The 17451-nt window shown below is 38.3% G+C and overlaps 1 protein-coding gene across 2 annotated transcripts in view; it reads left to right on the top strand.

The window, feature by feature from the left end:
• GRID2 (glutamate ionotropic receptor delta type subunit 2) overlaps positions 1-17451 on the top strand; it is a 682022-nt gene that overhangs the window by 567929 nt on the left and 96642 nt on the right. For both annotated transcript variants that reach the window (XM_063423230.1, XM_063423229.1), the window contains one exon: positions 12019-12157. In XM_063423230.1, the coding sequence (XP_063279300.1) occupies positions 12019-12157 (139 nt within the window). The remainder of the gene's footprint in view (positions 1-12018; positions 12158-17451) is intronic.

The raw sequence follows: 17451 nt of genomic DNA, 5'->3' as shown, positions 1-17451 counted from the left end.
CCCCTCTTCTTGGAATGACAGCAGTTTCATCTGCAAACTGATCAGCCTTTTTCAGCTGAGGACATCCAAGGCACCAGATAAACATGGGTTTTAGAGGGAAACCGTGGTAGTTTCCTGTTGCTTTTCTGCCCTGTGAGGAGTCCCTCCTCTGCAACAGCTGTGCCATTGCTGCATCCACCCAGGCAGATCCATTTCACAATATCAACTGGTGGGTAGGTGCCAGGAAAATTGCCTGAAAGCTGTAAAGACAGGAGTAGCAGAGGTTTTCAAGCTGCTGGCAGGAAAGTCTCCCTTCTTCAACAGCTGAGGGTTTTTCCTCAGACCTCTTGTAATATTAAAGTATTTATAAAAGGAGTAGACCAAAATTAATATAGAAAGGAAACAAAAAATGTTACCAAATGATTTTTTAACTAACCTGTTCCTTTCCCGGATTGTTGAGATGAAGGACCAGTCTCAGCATATATGGTAAAATGGGGGCTGTTGTGGAGGTTTGTTTGTATTTTTTTAATCTGGTCATCTTCCCAGCATGCAAATTAAGGGGATTACCATCATTATAACAGCATCCTGTTGTAGGAATCTCCTGCTGCCTAATTTTTATCCTTCCACTGTCAGTAGTGGGGGGAGATATCCTTAAGTGGGACTTCACCTTTTCAGCATTTTTGAAGTTAGTGAGATGGTGCTGGGTTAAAAACATGCAATACCTCACCTACCAGGCAAAAGGGAGGCTAAGGAACACGGGTGGTTTTGACTGAAGCCTTGTCTTCCCCCACACTAGAACAGAGTAAAGGTAGGGATGAAGAGGGAAAAAAGTCATCTGCAAACAGGCTGTTAAGGAGCAGTGATAATAAATCTGTTGAGTGGGGCATTCGTTGTTCGTGCCCAGATATACTTGCTAATAGCAAGTATTGCTATTGCTACTTGCTAATACCTCATTCTTACAATGGCTTCTTTTATTTCTATATCCCCAAAGGGGAAAATCCTCACTATCCTGTAAAGTCAGCTTTGAAGTCACTTTTCACTTCTGAAAAACCCAAGTTGTGATCTTAAGCAGGGTGATAGCTGATTTGCAGTGAAAACCAGGTTATTCGACTTTCAAACATAAGCATTCATATTAGTGATTTTCATCAATAAATGACATTATAGCGTTTTTCTCGTAAACTTAAAAGGATGAGGATTTCATTCTGTCCTCTGTTCACTGCTATAACACTACATTAGGTCATCTGAGTTTTAGAGATCACTTTGATAACAACATTGCAGGACGTACCCGAAGTGGAATTTTAGTCTAAATTTTAAAACGTGTTATTTAGGAACATAATTAGAGCTCCTGCACTGGTGATGATTGAATTCTATAGGGTTAGGAGTTCATTGCAGAGAAGCATTCTGAAAATTAAAGGATAACTAGAATTAGTGACATGAAAACAGAACTAAGGTATCTGAGATGCCTATGATTCACTTGCTTCTGAAGTAGTCAGGGGTCACTCTGTACTGGTGGATGCTTGGAAAACTCAGAAGAACAGATTTATAAAACTGTTCATAAATCTTTTAAAATTCAAGCAAAACCATCCTTTTTTAAATTCCCTTCATCCCCTAAAATCTTGAGTCACAGAATTATGTAGAGGTAAAAAGATAATGGGAAAAACTACTTGTCAAAAGATGTGGGGGCTTTACTGGAATAAGTGTTTGTCCTTATGGTCACACTGCATTGTTTTGTAGTTTGCTGGGTTCACAGTTGCTCAGTTTCAGCCAAAGGGGACTCTCTCCCTCATATTCATAATGTCCTCTCTGACAGACTCTTAGCTAAAGCCACACTTTAATACCTCATTAATGACATTGTTTAGCTTAATGTTAATTTTACGTACAGATGGTCTGTTTTCAGTCCACTGTGCACACTTCTTTCTGCTGTCCCTGAAGGTGCTACGTACAACCCCGTCAGCAGCACACGGAAAGCCCACGCTAAACAAACTGTATGTGACAGTAGCACACACATTATCTCCTTAGCCACGTATGAATATGTACCAGGGATGATAATTGTGGCTGATTGCTTGAGGCTTCACAGCCTTTGAATCCAGCCATCAGTAATTGGGAGATTTGGTCTCAGCATCTCTTGAAACCTGATCTAAACATTGCCAGTGTGCAAGGTTATTTGTTAAGATCCAGTGGCAATATTCTCTAAAATAATAGCAAGCATATATCACTTTGATGCATTCCCAGTGGCTGCAGGTAGCTCCTTTACATGGGCATGCAATCAAGTGCCATCTTAAAAACACACATCACATCAGAGTGCTCCTGAAGAGCATCCCCAGAGGCTCCCTGTGCTTGTTGAAAATGCACACTGAGCTCTAATCTGTGTTTTGTTCTGTGTGTGGATATTAATAATTATAGTCTATAAAATTGTTGTCCTATGTTTTGAAAGTGGCAGCAAAGAATTACATGATCAGAGGGTTTGAGGTTTGGGGGTGTTTTGTTTGTGTTTGTTTGTTTGTTTGTTTGTTTGTTTGCAAAGAGCTTTTGGTAAAATTGCTAGGCTTATTGCAGTTATTTATCATTATGTAATGGAATGGTCCTATATTGGGTAATCCCCAAATTAAATTTGAAACCATGCAAAGTCTTCTAACAAACCAATGCATTTCAGCAGCATTACCACAGTATATTTTAGCCAATGGATTCACGAGAGGTGGACAGCAAGCCTCAATTCCAATGTGGTCACAGTTGCAGATATCAAAAGATGCATTTTCAAATATCAAGGTGTGTAGTATAAGACTAGTAATTATTCATCTAAGGGCTCCCAGTAACTTCAGCAAATACTAGTAGATGCCTCAATTTTCAGTTTAGCTGCAGTCATTGCTCCTCTTTTGTAATGGCAGCAGAAGAGAAAAACAAAATATACTTTGTGATACATTTTCCAGAACTTTTAGAAGCACTGTAAAGGCTACTCATCCCCTCTCTCTCTGATTATGCACAAGTCACTATGATGTATTGGCACTATATATTTGTAATATTTTCTTTTATCTCTTGTGAACTTCGATTTTCAGTTGAAAATCTGTTTTGCTAATTCCACAGAAAGACAGAATGTGACCAGTGCAAAATTGTTACTATCTGAAATAAGTCAGTAAGCTTGTGGGTCTAGGCCTAAAAGCCAGGAATTGATTTCTATAGGTCTTGAAGATTCATCCTGTAAGTGCTACATAATAGGAATGAAAATCTGATTAATGTACATAATTAAAGCATCACAGACACCAGGAGAAGCTAGGCCACAGCCATTTGCTAGGTGATGATACAACACATTTCCCTTCCCAACTCCTGCATCGTTGCCACCACTTCAGGAAGATGAGTGGAAAGAAACGATTTATTGTTGTGAAGAGAATTATAAATATATTATAACTAATATGTTATGCTAACATCACTTTAATCAGGTAATTATTAAAGGACTGTTTGTCCTTTAAGGACATTGATTTAATGGGAATTAATTTAATGATTGAACACTGTTTGTGTAACATTATCATTGCTAGTGATGCAGAAAATTGGAATCTCAGCTCAGCTGAAAAGAGTTTAGACTTTTTATTATCATATTAGATACTATTCTACTGGAATGTAGTTATTAGACCTTTTTTATACTTTTAGAATGCATTTAAATGTTTGGGGTTTATCTAAAAATTTCTGAATAGAAAAAGTAAGTTAGAATTTTTTGTCATTGTACTGCTCTGCTTTTTGATAGAGGCTTGAATTTCTGTTTAAAATAGCCTTTTAGAAAGTCCATTAGATTTTGGGGTTGACTTGCTATTGCTTCTCCCATAAATTTTTTTTTCTCTGCTTTCTTCTCTGCAAACCTGATGAATTTTTTTTTCAGGAAGAATAGAGTTTGGTTGATGGAAAACTTTTGCACCTTTAAAAGACACAGCAGCTTTTTAAAGTAGCAGCAGAGCACAGTTCTGTCTAGATTATTCGGAGGCTGAATCCTGCACTGTCTAGTCACAGCTTAGTGGAAATGGTGAACATTATAAAAGGAGTGTGTTCAGTACCTGAGGGTTAAGACAAAGTTAAAGCTGACCTTTATAGTTACAACTCCTGCTTGCCTGAAGGTATGTTGTATCTGGATGCCCTTCTTGGTGTGCCCTTAGGAGTGCTATTGTCACAAATTATTTTTCATCTTCCTAGTGCCTCTAACTACTGTTGTATATAAATTAGACCCAGGGAGAAAAGGGGAGCATGTAGTGACGTGGTGCGTCTGACAGACTGCTGCAAATAGATTAATTTTCAAACAAAATTTTACTCCAGGATGTCTGACAGTTCCTGCTGTATCCTGGCAGAATTTTCCAAGGGAGCCTGGTGGCCAGATGATCAGCCCTCTGTCACTAGAATGAAGCTGTTACAGTAGACACAGCAAGTTGGGCAGGCTGGTATTTGAAGACTGATAGAAAAATAATTTAAGTAATAGACATAGCAGTGATGTAAACTTACAAACACAGTAGGTTACTAATCCAGTGGTGACCAATGCTGTAGTAGGCTGAAATGCTTTGCACCGGGTACCACTGACCCCTGCCTTGATGCTAGAGGATTTGCTAGCTTCAGAGACGATATTTTCAAGGAACGTGACTGAAGAACCTGTGTTTTAAGCAAAATAGTTTGTGAGCAGGCATTTAGCCAATCTTTTGAATATTTTGGATATTCTGTTTGTCCATCAGGTTGTATGTCAAGGCCCTCTGGCCAGATTTATGAGATGGATTCTCTGGGCTGTAACTTGATGAGTGTTTTTGTGGAGCTGCCACTGGTCCTTGATTAGTCCCAGCATTTGAAATCTCAGCATGGGCAATCTTTTCCTCCTAATGAGAAAACAGAGCGGAGCAATGAGCCTTAGTATGTGACTCAAGTGCCAAAGGCACATCCAAACAGAGACACAGCAGTAGCAAATGGAGGATTTTCAGAAGGAGCTTTCAAGATATGAAATGTAGCTTGGAGGTCACTGCTGGCCAGCAGTAACAGAGGGTGACAAGGCAGCATGGTAATCTCCCTCTCAGATTGGAACTGCCTCGTGCCTCCTTGGCCTCCTTGGGTGGGAGGTTGGGGGAAGCCTCTGCAAGGTTGTGCATATACCCTCAGGTTAGCTGGCTTCCAGAGCTGCTGAAAAAGATCTTTAGCATGTATAAGATGCAGCTTCTCAAACTCCTTCACAGATTTCAGATAACTAGGAGTGATTTGAAATAAGCCTGAAGGAGAGGAATGATAGTTTCGGATTTTCTCCCTGTCACATAAAGGGGAGAAATAAATGAGGACAGCTTTTTTTTTTGTGCATCATTGCTTCCCTTCTGGGATTGCAATGAGGGCAGTGCTTCCCACCCAGCTGAAAGAAAACAATCTTCCAGGAAGAAAATGTAATGAGATTAGTCAGGGGATCATTATACTAACAACAACAAAAGGCAAGAGTTAGTGATTGTTTAGTTCAGAAATAAGACATTAAGGGGCAAAAAAATTAATCAGAGCACCAAAAGACAAAGTGAACACATTCTTTAATTGCCTATAGACCAGCAGGAGAAATCTGAATAATAAAAAAGAACAGTTAGAAATACAGAATTGATCTTCATGGTGTTTCTGAAATCTAGTAGAAACACTTGGAAATACTGGAAGTCAGATGGGCAAGGTGGGCAAAAAGGGAAGAAGGTGCCCCTGTGTCAAAATGGCATTAGGTATTTCAGAGGTTGAGAACTTGGAAAGAACTGATCTTGGTTTCTTTCTGTGATGGCGTGCTAATGGATGGAGCACAAAATGAGGTGGGAGGCAGTGTCTGCTGCAGGCCACGGAATCACACTGGAGTGGAGCATGGTTGGCTGCTGCAGAGCATCTCTGTGTAAGGGGGTGAAAGAGGGGCAGTCAGGCTGAGTGGTGTGTGTTTCAAGCCTCCAGCTGCCTATGCTGAAGTATCCAGAATGCACATCTAGAGCATACTGAAAAGGAACACCAACTACACCGAAGTGTTGAATGCTACAAACTTCAGAGAAAAAATGACATGGGGAGAAAGTGTACACAGAGCTGAGGCAGAGCTGAGAACAGCAGGAAGGAGGGCGCTGAAAACTTTATTAGGAGATCTAGAAACCTTGATGATATTGGTTCATTAGGTGAAGATAATACTATTCAAAATCGTCATGCCAGAAAGACAATAAATATTTTCCTTCTGCGCTTGTGAAAAAAGCAAATTAAATACTTTCTGTGTAGTGGAGGTTAAATGGTAGCTGCTACCATAGCACAGTCTCGAATCAGCAAATTCAAACAAATTTCACCCAAGCATTTCTGAGAGTTTGCTGTGTAGCTTCCAAGATTTCTGCTTGCTAACTTGAGTCTTAGAACATTGGGCAGGTTTTAGAAAGATGACAAAAAAATTTGTTGTATACCTAAAGACCAAACTGAACCTTCAAGTTTTTCTTTCATCTTAATATGTGGATTAACAAGATGAAAGACATAACAAATATAAACAGATGCTTAAAAAAACCCAAGATATAGCCATTTAAAAGGTCTACACATGACTTTTACTCTTTTATTAAAAAAAAAAAACCAGCTTTATCTTTGGGATTTGATGGAAACTTTTATAATCACTTTGGTAAACAAAACAAAATTGATCCCTTCCAATCCTACTACTTCAAATGAACTCAAAGAACCATTTCTGATATATTCATATTATTTTCATAGTATAGTAATAATACATCGATGCAGTGCTCTCTTTTCAGGAAGTAAAGACCTGAAGAAATGTTTCATGTATGAAGCAAGATATCTGAATATCTCTTTTCATATGTAATTTTTTTTTTTAAATCACTACATTTTGATACAAACCAAACGCTACAGGAGGAACAGGTGGTGCGGTGAGTAAAAAATATTACTTTCTCTCTAACTTCTCCACACCTTGTAAGACCTGGCTGCCAGCCCTGCCTCATGATCAGCTCCTTCTCCACTCCCAACCCCTGCAATCTGCCAGTATGTGCAGGGATAGGGAATTCAGCCACTGATTTACAAGCTTATTTGGAAGGCATTGCCAATTCAAGGAGTTGTATTGTCCTGTAGAATGATATGTCATGCCTGCTGTGGTCAGTGGGTGTTAACTTCAACACAAAATGGAATATTACAAGCTCAGGTTATGGCATCCAGTTTAAATGCTATACGTGCAAAGTTCAAGGAAGAATGGAGAAGGATAGATGGAAAAACTGAAAATGAGGGAAGAAAAATTCATGATGAGAGATTTCCCGACAACTTCCAAGCTGCATTTACTTCACAGCTGGTAGAAATAGGTATAGGCTTCATTGACTGTAAAATATTTTTTGTGCTATACTGAATTGAACATTTCCAATTGAAAGTGGGAGAGATTTTATATTATCAAGAAAGTTTTTAACAGAACAATAGCAATAGCTAATGCTCTGAAAGGTTCTGCCTTTGAAGAGCTCTGCTTTGCAGAGTTTTGCAAAGATCACAGAGCTCAGTCAAACTTTAGGTTTTGTTTCTTGTGGCAAAAAAAGGCAGAAATATAAAATGCCTTTTCTTCTTCCTTAATGCAAACTACTTCCCTTAGACACACTCTCTAATAATGTCCCTTTCACAAAGAAAATAGGAGACATACATTGATCTAAACTGTTTGCAAACAGGCGTCTGCACTTCTTTATTTATGGAAATTGCAGATACACAGCTTAATTGATGTGACTGTTCTAGCAGGCTAAAGGCTAAATTGCAGCCAACTTCCAAGTCCTTTGTGCTTTTTGACCAAAGGCCAATAATTCATTGAATGTGGACAGAATTTTTAAGAAAAAGCAGAATCAAAATCTGTCCTGAGATAACCCACCCTATCATTACTTCACCTTAGTTTTCCAAGCACAGCTGAGATTCTTGTTTTTAATTTTGATAGCATTACAGTTCCTCAGCAAAACAGTTACCATTAACATATTTTTCATGGTTCTTTAAATTATCTGGAAAACTCCTTACACAGGAATTCAGCTCACTGCAGTTTTTCTTCAGGCAAGCAACTGACAAATCCCTAAGAACAAGATATTTGGAAAAAGAGCCTAAGCATTTTGAATTCTTCAAATTTACTCCAGAATTATAAAATATCTCACCAGGCTGTGATCCTGAATTTCCGTATTTTGCCCATTTGTCCGGTGTTTTCATTCCTCCTTCTTGCCTGTACTTCTCTCATGATTTTTGACATGAAGAAACCTTTAAACTGAATACTAGAGAGGAAAAATAATATTTAAAGTATGTGTATGGTAATTGTATAGTTTCACATTTTATCTTCTAAGTTGGATTTTATCCTGATATTTAAGTCTGCCATAATTATGCATTATATTGTTTGCATTATCACAACAATGCGTTATTTTTCCTGCCTTCTATTTAGCTTGAAGCACTTGGAAAGAAATGGGAATAAACAGAAATTTATAAGATAAGTTGCAGTCTAAGCCTGTCATCTGAAGTAGGCCAGCATTAAAATGATCTAGGATTGATGAAGGAGAGCTGCATTAGATGAGTGTGGGAGGACTAAAAGTTATTTCTTTCACTGTGGCTTCTCCAGTAATTCAGCTTTTTCAGAAAACTCCCAATAAGATTGATTTTTCTAGTTCAGTTTACTCTGGAAAATATCTTTCCCTTCCTGCACATTCAATCTGAAAATTTTAAAGGCAGATTAGGTTTTACTAAGTGATCTTAGCACCCATCACATGTCAGATGAATTAGACTGTGAACTGTAACCACAGCATAGGTGATATATAGGTAGTGGAATTTTGTGCTGCTTTATAACCTACTGTGGGTGTTTTGGAAAAGCCACAATAAATGATAACATAGCCTCTGTATTCCTTCGGGATCTGTCTCTGAAGGTGACAAAGCAACTCCAGGACTGCTGTCTTCTGTGATTTCCATTTGTTTCATGAGTGGGGCTCAGTACTTTTAAGCACTGCTCATCATGCCCCAACAGCACTGTTTTCACTGTAACCACAACCACTGTGCTGACCTCTCCTGATGAATCTTGCTGTAGGAATGAGGTTTCAGATTTTTCTCTGGTCATGAACATGTGTCTGCATTGCACAGGTGTAACCCCTTTGCTATTAGGGGTTACTAAGCTTTGCTGGTATGATGTGCGAGACAGCAACAGGCAAAGATTTGTTCCATGCTCTTGGCTCCCTCCTGCTGTGCACTGTGTGTCCTGTGTGTAACCTCCTGTAATGAGAACATGGCGTGATCCATGAAGATGTCAGCGCACCTGAAACTCATCCTAGATCTTGGAAAGCAGAAGCTCGGGGAGGTTTGCGTGTCTGTCCCTCCTGCACACCAATTTACAGCTGAGAATAGTATCTGTTAGGTCTGTAGCTCTCTGTCATGGTAATGCTAATGGAGAAGCAGTGATTGCTGCTCTCCTGAGTGACTTGGCACTCTTCTGCACTGAGAAAATGTGGATTGGGACCGAGAGAAAACTTCAGAGAGTTTTATCCCCAGAAACAAAACTGGGGAGAACTAAGAGGTTCCTTAAGGTGAACTGTCATGGTGCAGGAAGTGTTTTAGCAGAGAACAAGACTGTATCACATTAAGTCTCCTAATAGATGCCAAAGAAATGATACCATGGCAGTAAAAGATCTCTTTGGGTTTTCATTTCTTTTCTTCTTTTACTGGGAAAGGTGGAGTACTGTGCCTGTACTGCTTAAAAAAAAAACCATTCACCTGTGCAGTTGTGGAGTCAGCACTGCTTTAGAAATGATGGTTTAAGAAGCCTCAGTGCAAGAATTGTTAGAGGATTGAGGAATTATTTTGATATGTGCTTATTGTACATGTACTTCAATATAAGCTTTGTCCTCAAGCTTCATTTATTGACTGCTGGTATACAAGGTACAACTGTGAATTAGGAACAAGGCTTTACAAACACTTGGATGAAATAAAAGCACCTGGGCTAACCAGCATTCATGGGTTTAAAAGTCTATTTTTAACAAGGGAGGAGAAACGAAAAACAGTGAATAGTGGGGGTGACCTTACCAAAGTATGGGAAAGCTGTATGGACAGTAGGGAATGGTGTGTCTGTGGGATCTGTAGTGGCTTTCATGTTCACTTGATGCACAGCATCCTCACTTGAACCACAAAGTAGGTGTGTGCGTTGCAATGGACCTCTCTCTTCTGACATTTAATTTCAATTTAAAAATGTGAGAATTTAAGAGTTTTACTCATTAAGCTGAAAAATGAAAATGCAGGGGTATCCAAAATATCACTGGCTTCTCAATCACAATAGCCATTTCAGTTAAAGTGAAGATTATCTGCAGGGATTGACCCTGAAAGTTAAAAGGACAAACAGCCTTTTCTGATAAATTAATATAATTGCTCTTTTCATGTTATTAAAAAATCGTTTTTAAATTAAGTATTTCAAAGACATTGCAAAAACTGTTGTAGAGTAGAAATACTCTATTAAAAGTGATTTAAAATTTGTGCAGCAGAGAAACCCAAATCTTTCGGTGCTGAAGTTAGTATTCATCTTCAGTAATCCTTACTCTGAAATAACATCTCTCCCAATCTGATGAGTAGATTCTTATTGCAGACAATTACATGGCATCCTAGAAATAAAAGAAAACTTGTTTCCAGATGTGTAGGTCTAATAGATTTTGTCTGTCAATTCTGGAATTCTCAAAAAGCAAAGGATTTCAGTGTTTTTATATCAAAAGTATCAATGAATGGAGTCAATGTTATTTAAAACATGGTACAATTCCACGTCACTGATGCAATAAAAAAATTTCAAATTTTTATGGCAATGTGGAGTTCCCCATGTTTTGTATAGGTAAAAAAATATTCTGAATAAAGCAGTCAGAGGTTCCTTAATAGATAACACTGATTAAACATTCATTTTCTTACATAAGTGAAAATTATTTGTTCTTGGAATGGAAATAACTGTAATTTGTATTCCTTTAAACCCACTTGCTGTGGAAAGAAACATTTAGGAGTTTTTACGTAAGTACAAAACAAACTACCTACAAATGTTTGAATTGGTAACAAATTGCTTTTGCAAATCCCAGGCATTGTACCATCATAAGATTTTGCATAGGAGAAAGCTACCTCAAAAATAATATCAGCTTCTCAAATTGCTGAGTTTAGAGGGAGAGGAAAAGGGTGAACATCTTGAGCAGTTGCCTGTGGGTGTTTGCTGCGTTCACCTATCTCCCCTTAGTTACTTGTAGCTGTGACAAAACATACTGCAGACAAAAGAGGGATATTTTTTTAAAAAATCAACATTTTCCTTCATCTAAAAGTCTGAGATTGAGATATATTTTTAAACAGAAACAGCTCTTGCAAATACTCGAAAATAGTGTGTTTTGGGGCAGCTATTTGAATAAAAACTGTTGCTTTTTCCTGGCTTGCATTACTAGGCTCTTGTCACACAATAGATAGTTTGCAGCTCATCCTGGGAGGCTTAATTGCTGCTCATGTTCTCTTTAAATGGCAGTTGGATTTTAAAGGAGAGCAACTATAGGAATACAAAACAATGTTTGCTTTCTTCTTCAATACGTGAGGGTTTTTTTCCTTCATGTCGAAGTTTACTTGCAGCAAGTTGTACACATGCATATGGTTCTCACAAGGGTCTGCCTGCCCTACAGAACTGTGAAATGTAATTGTGTTTTGATGGGATTTTTTGACTTTATGTTCCCCAGAATGAAAGAAAAACTTAATTAAGGTTTGTAGATAAGATCTCTAAGGAAGGAACATTGTAAGAATTTACTTTGGCTGCTTTTGTTCTGAGATCTAGAAGTCTATTTCCATTATTGGACAGGACTGGCAGATGAACTGCAATTAAAGGCACAATAGCAAAAGAGATTAAACACAGGAATGACAGCTGACAGTGTGGGCTTCCTTCAGTGCTTTTTGTTGCATAGAAAGTGCAGCTTCAAATCCTGCTCAGTTCACTGAAGCACCAGGTTTTAATGAACTGCTTTACGCTGTTAACCTTGGGGTCTAGTTATCCTGAGTGATACACAAGCATTCCTCTGCCAAATGAAAACTCTTTCTTTTCCTTCTTCCCCACAGGAGGAGAGGTTCCATACACAACCCTGGCAACCCGACTGATGATGGGAGCCTGGTGGCTTTTTGCTTTGATTGTCATCTCCTCCTACACGGCCAACCTAGCAGCTTTCCTCACCATCTCACGCATTGAGAGCTCCATCCAGTAAGTTGATAAAGAATGATTCAAAGGAAAGGAGGGTGAACATAAATATACATGTAGAGGGGTATAAATGTTCTACTTAAATGTGAGAACAGGAATAAATTTTTATCCTCCTGAGAAGTAGTTGCAAAGGTAGAAAAGTAACAGTATACTATGGACTGTCAGTCTCCCTGGAGACATTTTGTTTTTAGGATTGAAATTGTTGGCCTCTAGCAGGTGCTTTTCCCTGTGGCAGACATACATATGTATGTTTGCACACATATCTATTTCAAAAGAGGTTTGAGATGACCACACAGTATCAGTGTTTGAAATAGGAAAGTTTAAATTGCAGCTGTGCTCTCCATCTCTGCTTTCCGTTCAGATGTATTCCACAATACTTGCATTCCGACACTTTGGTCAGGAGGACCCCAATGCCTCCTCAATGTATGGGGAGCTCAAAGCTGGTGTCACCTATTCGTGCCAAGGCAGAGATGTGTTAGCAGCAACAAACAGTAACAAACTCACTCGTAGTCATCTTTGCTCCTTCTGCTCCCGGGAGCTGTCTTGCTACATAAGCAAGATTATGTAGTTCTCCTTTTTCCATCTATTCGTTCCATTGCTTCATGCCTCCCAAAAAATGAATGGCCTGGTCTTCTCCTGTCCCTTTTATGGTGAACTTTCCATCACACCTTCCAGTCTTTTTCTGAAGATCTTGTCATCCTTCCATACCACAGGAACCTTACTGGGTCTCATACCCTCTCTCTGCCCTTCTGTACTCCAGTATCCTCTCCTGCAGCTAGCTGCATGCTGAGTTATCCTCGCTCCCGCTGCTCCAGTGACATCCTTCACCTTCAAATGCTCACTCCTGGGTCAAAGCAGATACTAGAAAACACAGTGAAGAATTAGCTAGCCAAGCACTGTGAGGGACAGCTGGTCGTTGGTTTTTTTTCATAGCAGGTTAATCTTGAACCTACAAGTCTGTGAAAGTATGTGAGAGTGATAAAATTACCCTTTCCTATATATCCTTCTTTGCAAAAACCACAGAGTGACTTTAAAAAAGAGAGGAACATTTCACTGTATTTCTTCCTTCAGGAAGGTAAGAACTTGAACTTCAAGTCAGGCTCAATGCTGACCTTAGGGAAAATTCTGTTTTCCCAGTGCAGTCATTGATTTAAGTCCCTGACTTGTGTGTATCATCACCTAAGGTCTCTCTGCCTCTAGTTCAGCTGCTTTTAAAATCTCTCTGAAATTCCCCTGGAGACAGTTAGACATTCCCACAGACTGAGCAGGGGGAGCCTTGGCCTTCTGTGAATTCACAGGTCAGGATCAAGCATCACTGTGTGTCAGCAGTCACTGTGCTTGCACAAAGGTCCTTCTCCTCTAGGTGAGGATCTTCTATGTGCTAAAACCAATCCAGACTTTCACACAGGCTGGTAAACATCTGCAGTAGAGACAAGTTTCATTTGCAATTGAAGCCCAAGTTGGACCCAATAGCAGAAGCAGTACTTAATTTTGAGTGGATGGTTATGTCCTGACTCTTTGATGATGGAGGTGGAGGGAGAAGTTGGTGTTCCATGGACCAAGTTGCCTAGGCTTTACCAGTCTTTACATTCCAAAGTGGAAATTTTCTGTGGTTGTTATCCTTCCTTTCTGAGGTAAGAACCTCACCACTTTCATCTATTAGAGGGCTCCATACTCTAAGACAGAGATATATAGAACAGACTAAAGTCATGAGAAAATGAGAAAATTACTCCCCTGATACAGTTACATTACCAGTTAAATCAAGTTACCATTTTCTTTTGTGTTCTGAATAAGAGATTTTGAGATGATGCAATGCTGCTGGCATATTTTGACACCCAATCATTTGACTCTGTAGTCTCAATTATAATCCCATTAAAATTTGTATGGGAGTAAAATGATAGTCTGTGTCAATGTTTGTCAACATTGATCTTGATATTTTGAGGGAAGTTGATTTATTTTTTTTTCTTTTAAGTTTTAAAACATTTAAATTTGACTAAGGACTGCGAAGAAGCAGCATGGAATTTATACATGCAAAATAAATTATAATGATATATTCACTCATTCGGTTTGTCCTTACAAGAATGAAATATGCTTCTTGCATTCTGCTTTGAAATCATGTCCCTTCTAGTTTTGAAGTTATCCAGAAAACTGGTAAAGTTACTGTGACAAATGTCTGTATTTTCTTATGATGTGTAAAAAAGAATAAAATATACCTAAACTATAATTTAATACATCTTCAGCTTTTTTTTTTTCAGTTTATTATGATGTCACTAGAAAAGCCTCAATGGAATTTTGAGGTTATTATGTGCAGTTGGGACTACATTGGTCTTTGTGCTGTATTATTTATGGGCAGTGTCACTGCAAATGTTTTATTCAGTAGAAAGTGTTGCAGCTGGAAAGCTCCTGGAATGAAAGAACAGACATTTTTCAACAGCACTTCCAGCTCAAAAATAGAGTAATTAGATGTGTTTAGTATCCATTAGGGAATGAAGTTATCCTAACTGTGGTATGAGTATAAAACTTTAGTTTACAAAACTGCCAAAATTGGAACTTAAGCCAGCACATAAGAGAGAGGATGTTTGTTTATCATGCTGAATTACTGCAAAGTGAAAAACATGAATAAGCAATAAAGAAAAAAGCTGATGCTTGTTTTTCGCTTTTTTCTTTTTTTTTTTTTTTTTTTTAACAGTTCAAATTGTACCTTGGGGACCCTTCAAGGCCAGAATGGAAATGAGTATAAGCATTTAAAAAAATAAAAAGATTCTGCTAGTAGTGCTTGTCAGCTTTAGACAAGCCAGAAAAAAGGAAAGAAATTGAAGTCAGTTGGTTTGCACAGATATAAAAAGTAGTTAACAGTTTTTCATTTTAGATTTCCAGCTAGCATCAGATATTACAGTGTGTTGTTGTAGGTATGGTCCTTGTGATATCTTTTACAAAAGATAGGAGGATTCAAGCAGCCCATTTCACATTTGTGAAGCAGCCCACAGCACATTTCATTTCCATTAAACATTTGGCAGTTTCTGCCATTTCAGCTTTTGGATAGGAAGCCAGTTTGTGCTCAGAGCTCTTGCATCTTCCCCTGCTCAGCTGTGTGAAGGCTGGGCCATTCTTCCTAGTCAGTCCCTCACAGTATCCAGAGCTCTATTTTGAGTAGCAAAGCATGCAAAATTTTATTAGTCTATCCACTAAGGAGGATCCTTAGAGAAATAAGTGTTCCCTTTCTCTGTAGAGTTTCAAAGTAGATCTTTGCTGTATAACCTCACTTGATGGCATCTGTGCTCTGCCTAAATGTTCAATTTGAATCAATTTTTTTTCAGTTTTTAAATTAATTTAGAGAAACTAGAAGAAAAAGAATGAGTGTTAAATCTGCTTTTCCAGAGAAATGGCTACTCTTAATATTTTAGGAGCTCAGCTTTTCACCTTCTGCCAACATGCAATATCAAGAGCAGAGGCACTCAAGTTCTAAAGTAGTTCCTGGATGCATCTTTTGTTCACACTTGACCCACATTGCAGGTGACATTTAAATCAAGACAGTCAGCCTTTCAAATGCCAAAACACTGTGGCAGCAAAGCATAATTTCTACACATTTTAAATCTTTAGATTGCTTTCTCAAATGCGACATAAATTAATAGTAATTAGGAGTGGATTTTCATGGTAAATGCCAAGTAAATGTGGAGGTCCTGAGCTATTTCTAGGGGGTGCTTATGTTCTGAATTTCATCACTGAGCCAATGTTGACATTATTGTGTTTTATGATTCCTTTAGGACCAAATTAGAGTCCATTGGCAGAAATTGATTTTATTCAAATCACTGCACTGTTTTTCTGGATTAGGAGAGGGTGTCACCACCTTCTTATGGGCACTGACATTTTGCAGGGGGATTGTAGAAGTGGGGTGAACAGAGAAGAGGTTAAAGGATTTGCCATTTGGAAGCCTGCTGTTAGGTGGTTTCAACTTTAATCCACTTCTAAAATGTGGAAGTGGAAGAGTTTAGATTGTACATGTTGTGGGGGAAAGATGTACATGCATGCATCTTTTGTCTGCTGTAAAATGAGTTTGCATTATGTTCTCCATCTTATAGCAAGTGTGTCTTGTTTGATAGGTGAGACCTCTGCCTCCAAAAATGGAGGCATAGTGGGAAAGCAGGTGTCTTTCTTAGCCGTTCTTTTCACAACGTTTCACTAAACCATGATTCACTTGAAGCTAAGAAGTCATTCAGGCTTTGTGCACCTCAGTGCAACTGACTACAGGATTTCTGCAAGGGGGTTGCGCAGAACACAGTAATTAGATATTGCCCATTGCATGTCCATTAATCTTTCTTTAGCGTGGTTCAGCCTGCAGGTTTTTATTTAAATATTACAGATTTTTGCCACAGCTCACCCTGACAACAGTCAAACCCCTTGGCTTAATGTGCCCAGTTACCTAACCCTAAATCTGCTTGTGAATTAAGCCTTACTATCAAAGGAAAAAAAAAAAAAAAAAAAAAAAAAAAAAAAAAAAAAAAACAAAAACCAAAAACCAAAACCAAAAAACAAACAAACAAAAAAACCCCCAAAACAAACAAACAAACAAACAAAAACCCAAAAAAAAACCAAAACAAAAACACAAACAACCAAAAAGCACAACCAACCAGACAAATGAACAAAACAATCCACAAAAGCACTGGAAAGCTTTATCTGAATTAGAAATATATAAAGACTTCAGTGTAGGCCATGACATTGGTTGTTTTCTGCTGAAAATTTAGTAACTAGTTCTTACAGACAGCTCTATGCAGCACTCAAGCCTGAATTGATCTATAACCCAGGTTTACAGAGATATATTGATGCCCAAGTTTCTGACCTCACTGGTATTTTACCACCAAAAAGGAATTCAGCTACTTCTTTATGAAGCTGACTTTTTGCTTTTTGACATTTTTCTATGTACTTTTTTAATACTTTTGGCTGACATGTTACCAATTCTGAGTCTAGGATTTGAATTTATAGAAAAGAGAATGCTTTGGAGAAAGAAACATATCCAAATCCTACTATGTTTTTCTTTTAGCTGGAAGCAGAGATAATTTTTTAAATGGAAAAGTAACTGATTTGTACTAAGCCATAAAATGAGAGTAACCTGACAACTGCTGCCTGATAAAGGTGTAGAATACTAAACAAAATCAACAAATGCTGAGAAATACATCTATTTGTTAATAACTCCTCTTCAAATGACTCAATTCCTCCTCAGAATGGCCCTGTTGGCCTAGTTAATTTAGGATAATATTGTCGCTGGGATAATATTGGTTTCATCCCAGTAACTGGAATGA

This window comes from Prinia subflava, chromosome Z (assembly GCF_021018805.1).
Source record: "Prinia subflava isolate CZ2003 ecotype Zambia chromosome Z, Cam_Psub_1.2, whole genome shotgun sequence".
In the NCBI taxonomy this organism is placed as follows: domain Eukaryota; kingdom Metazoa; phylum Chordata; class Aves; order Passeriformes; family Cisticolidae; genus Prinia; species Prinia subflava.
This window is presented reverse-complemented; position numbering and strand designations above follow the sequence as displayed.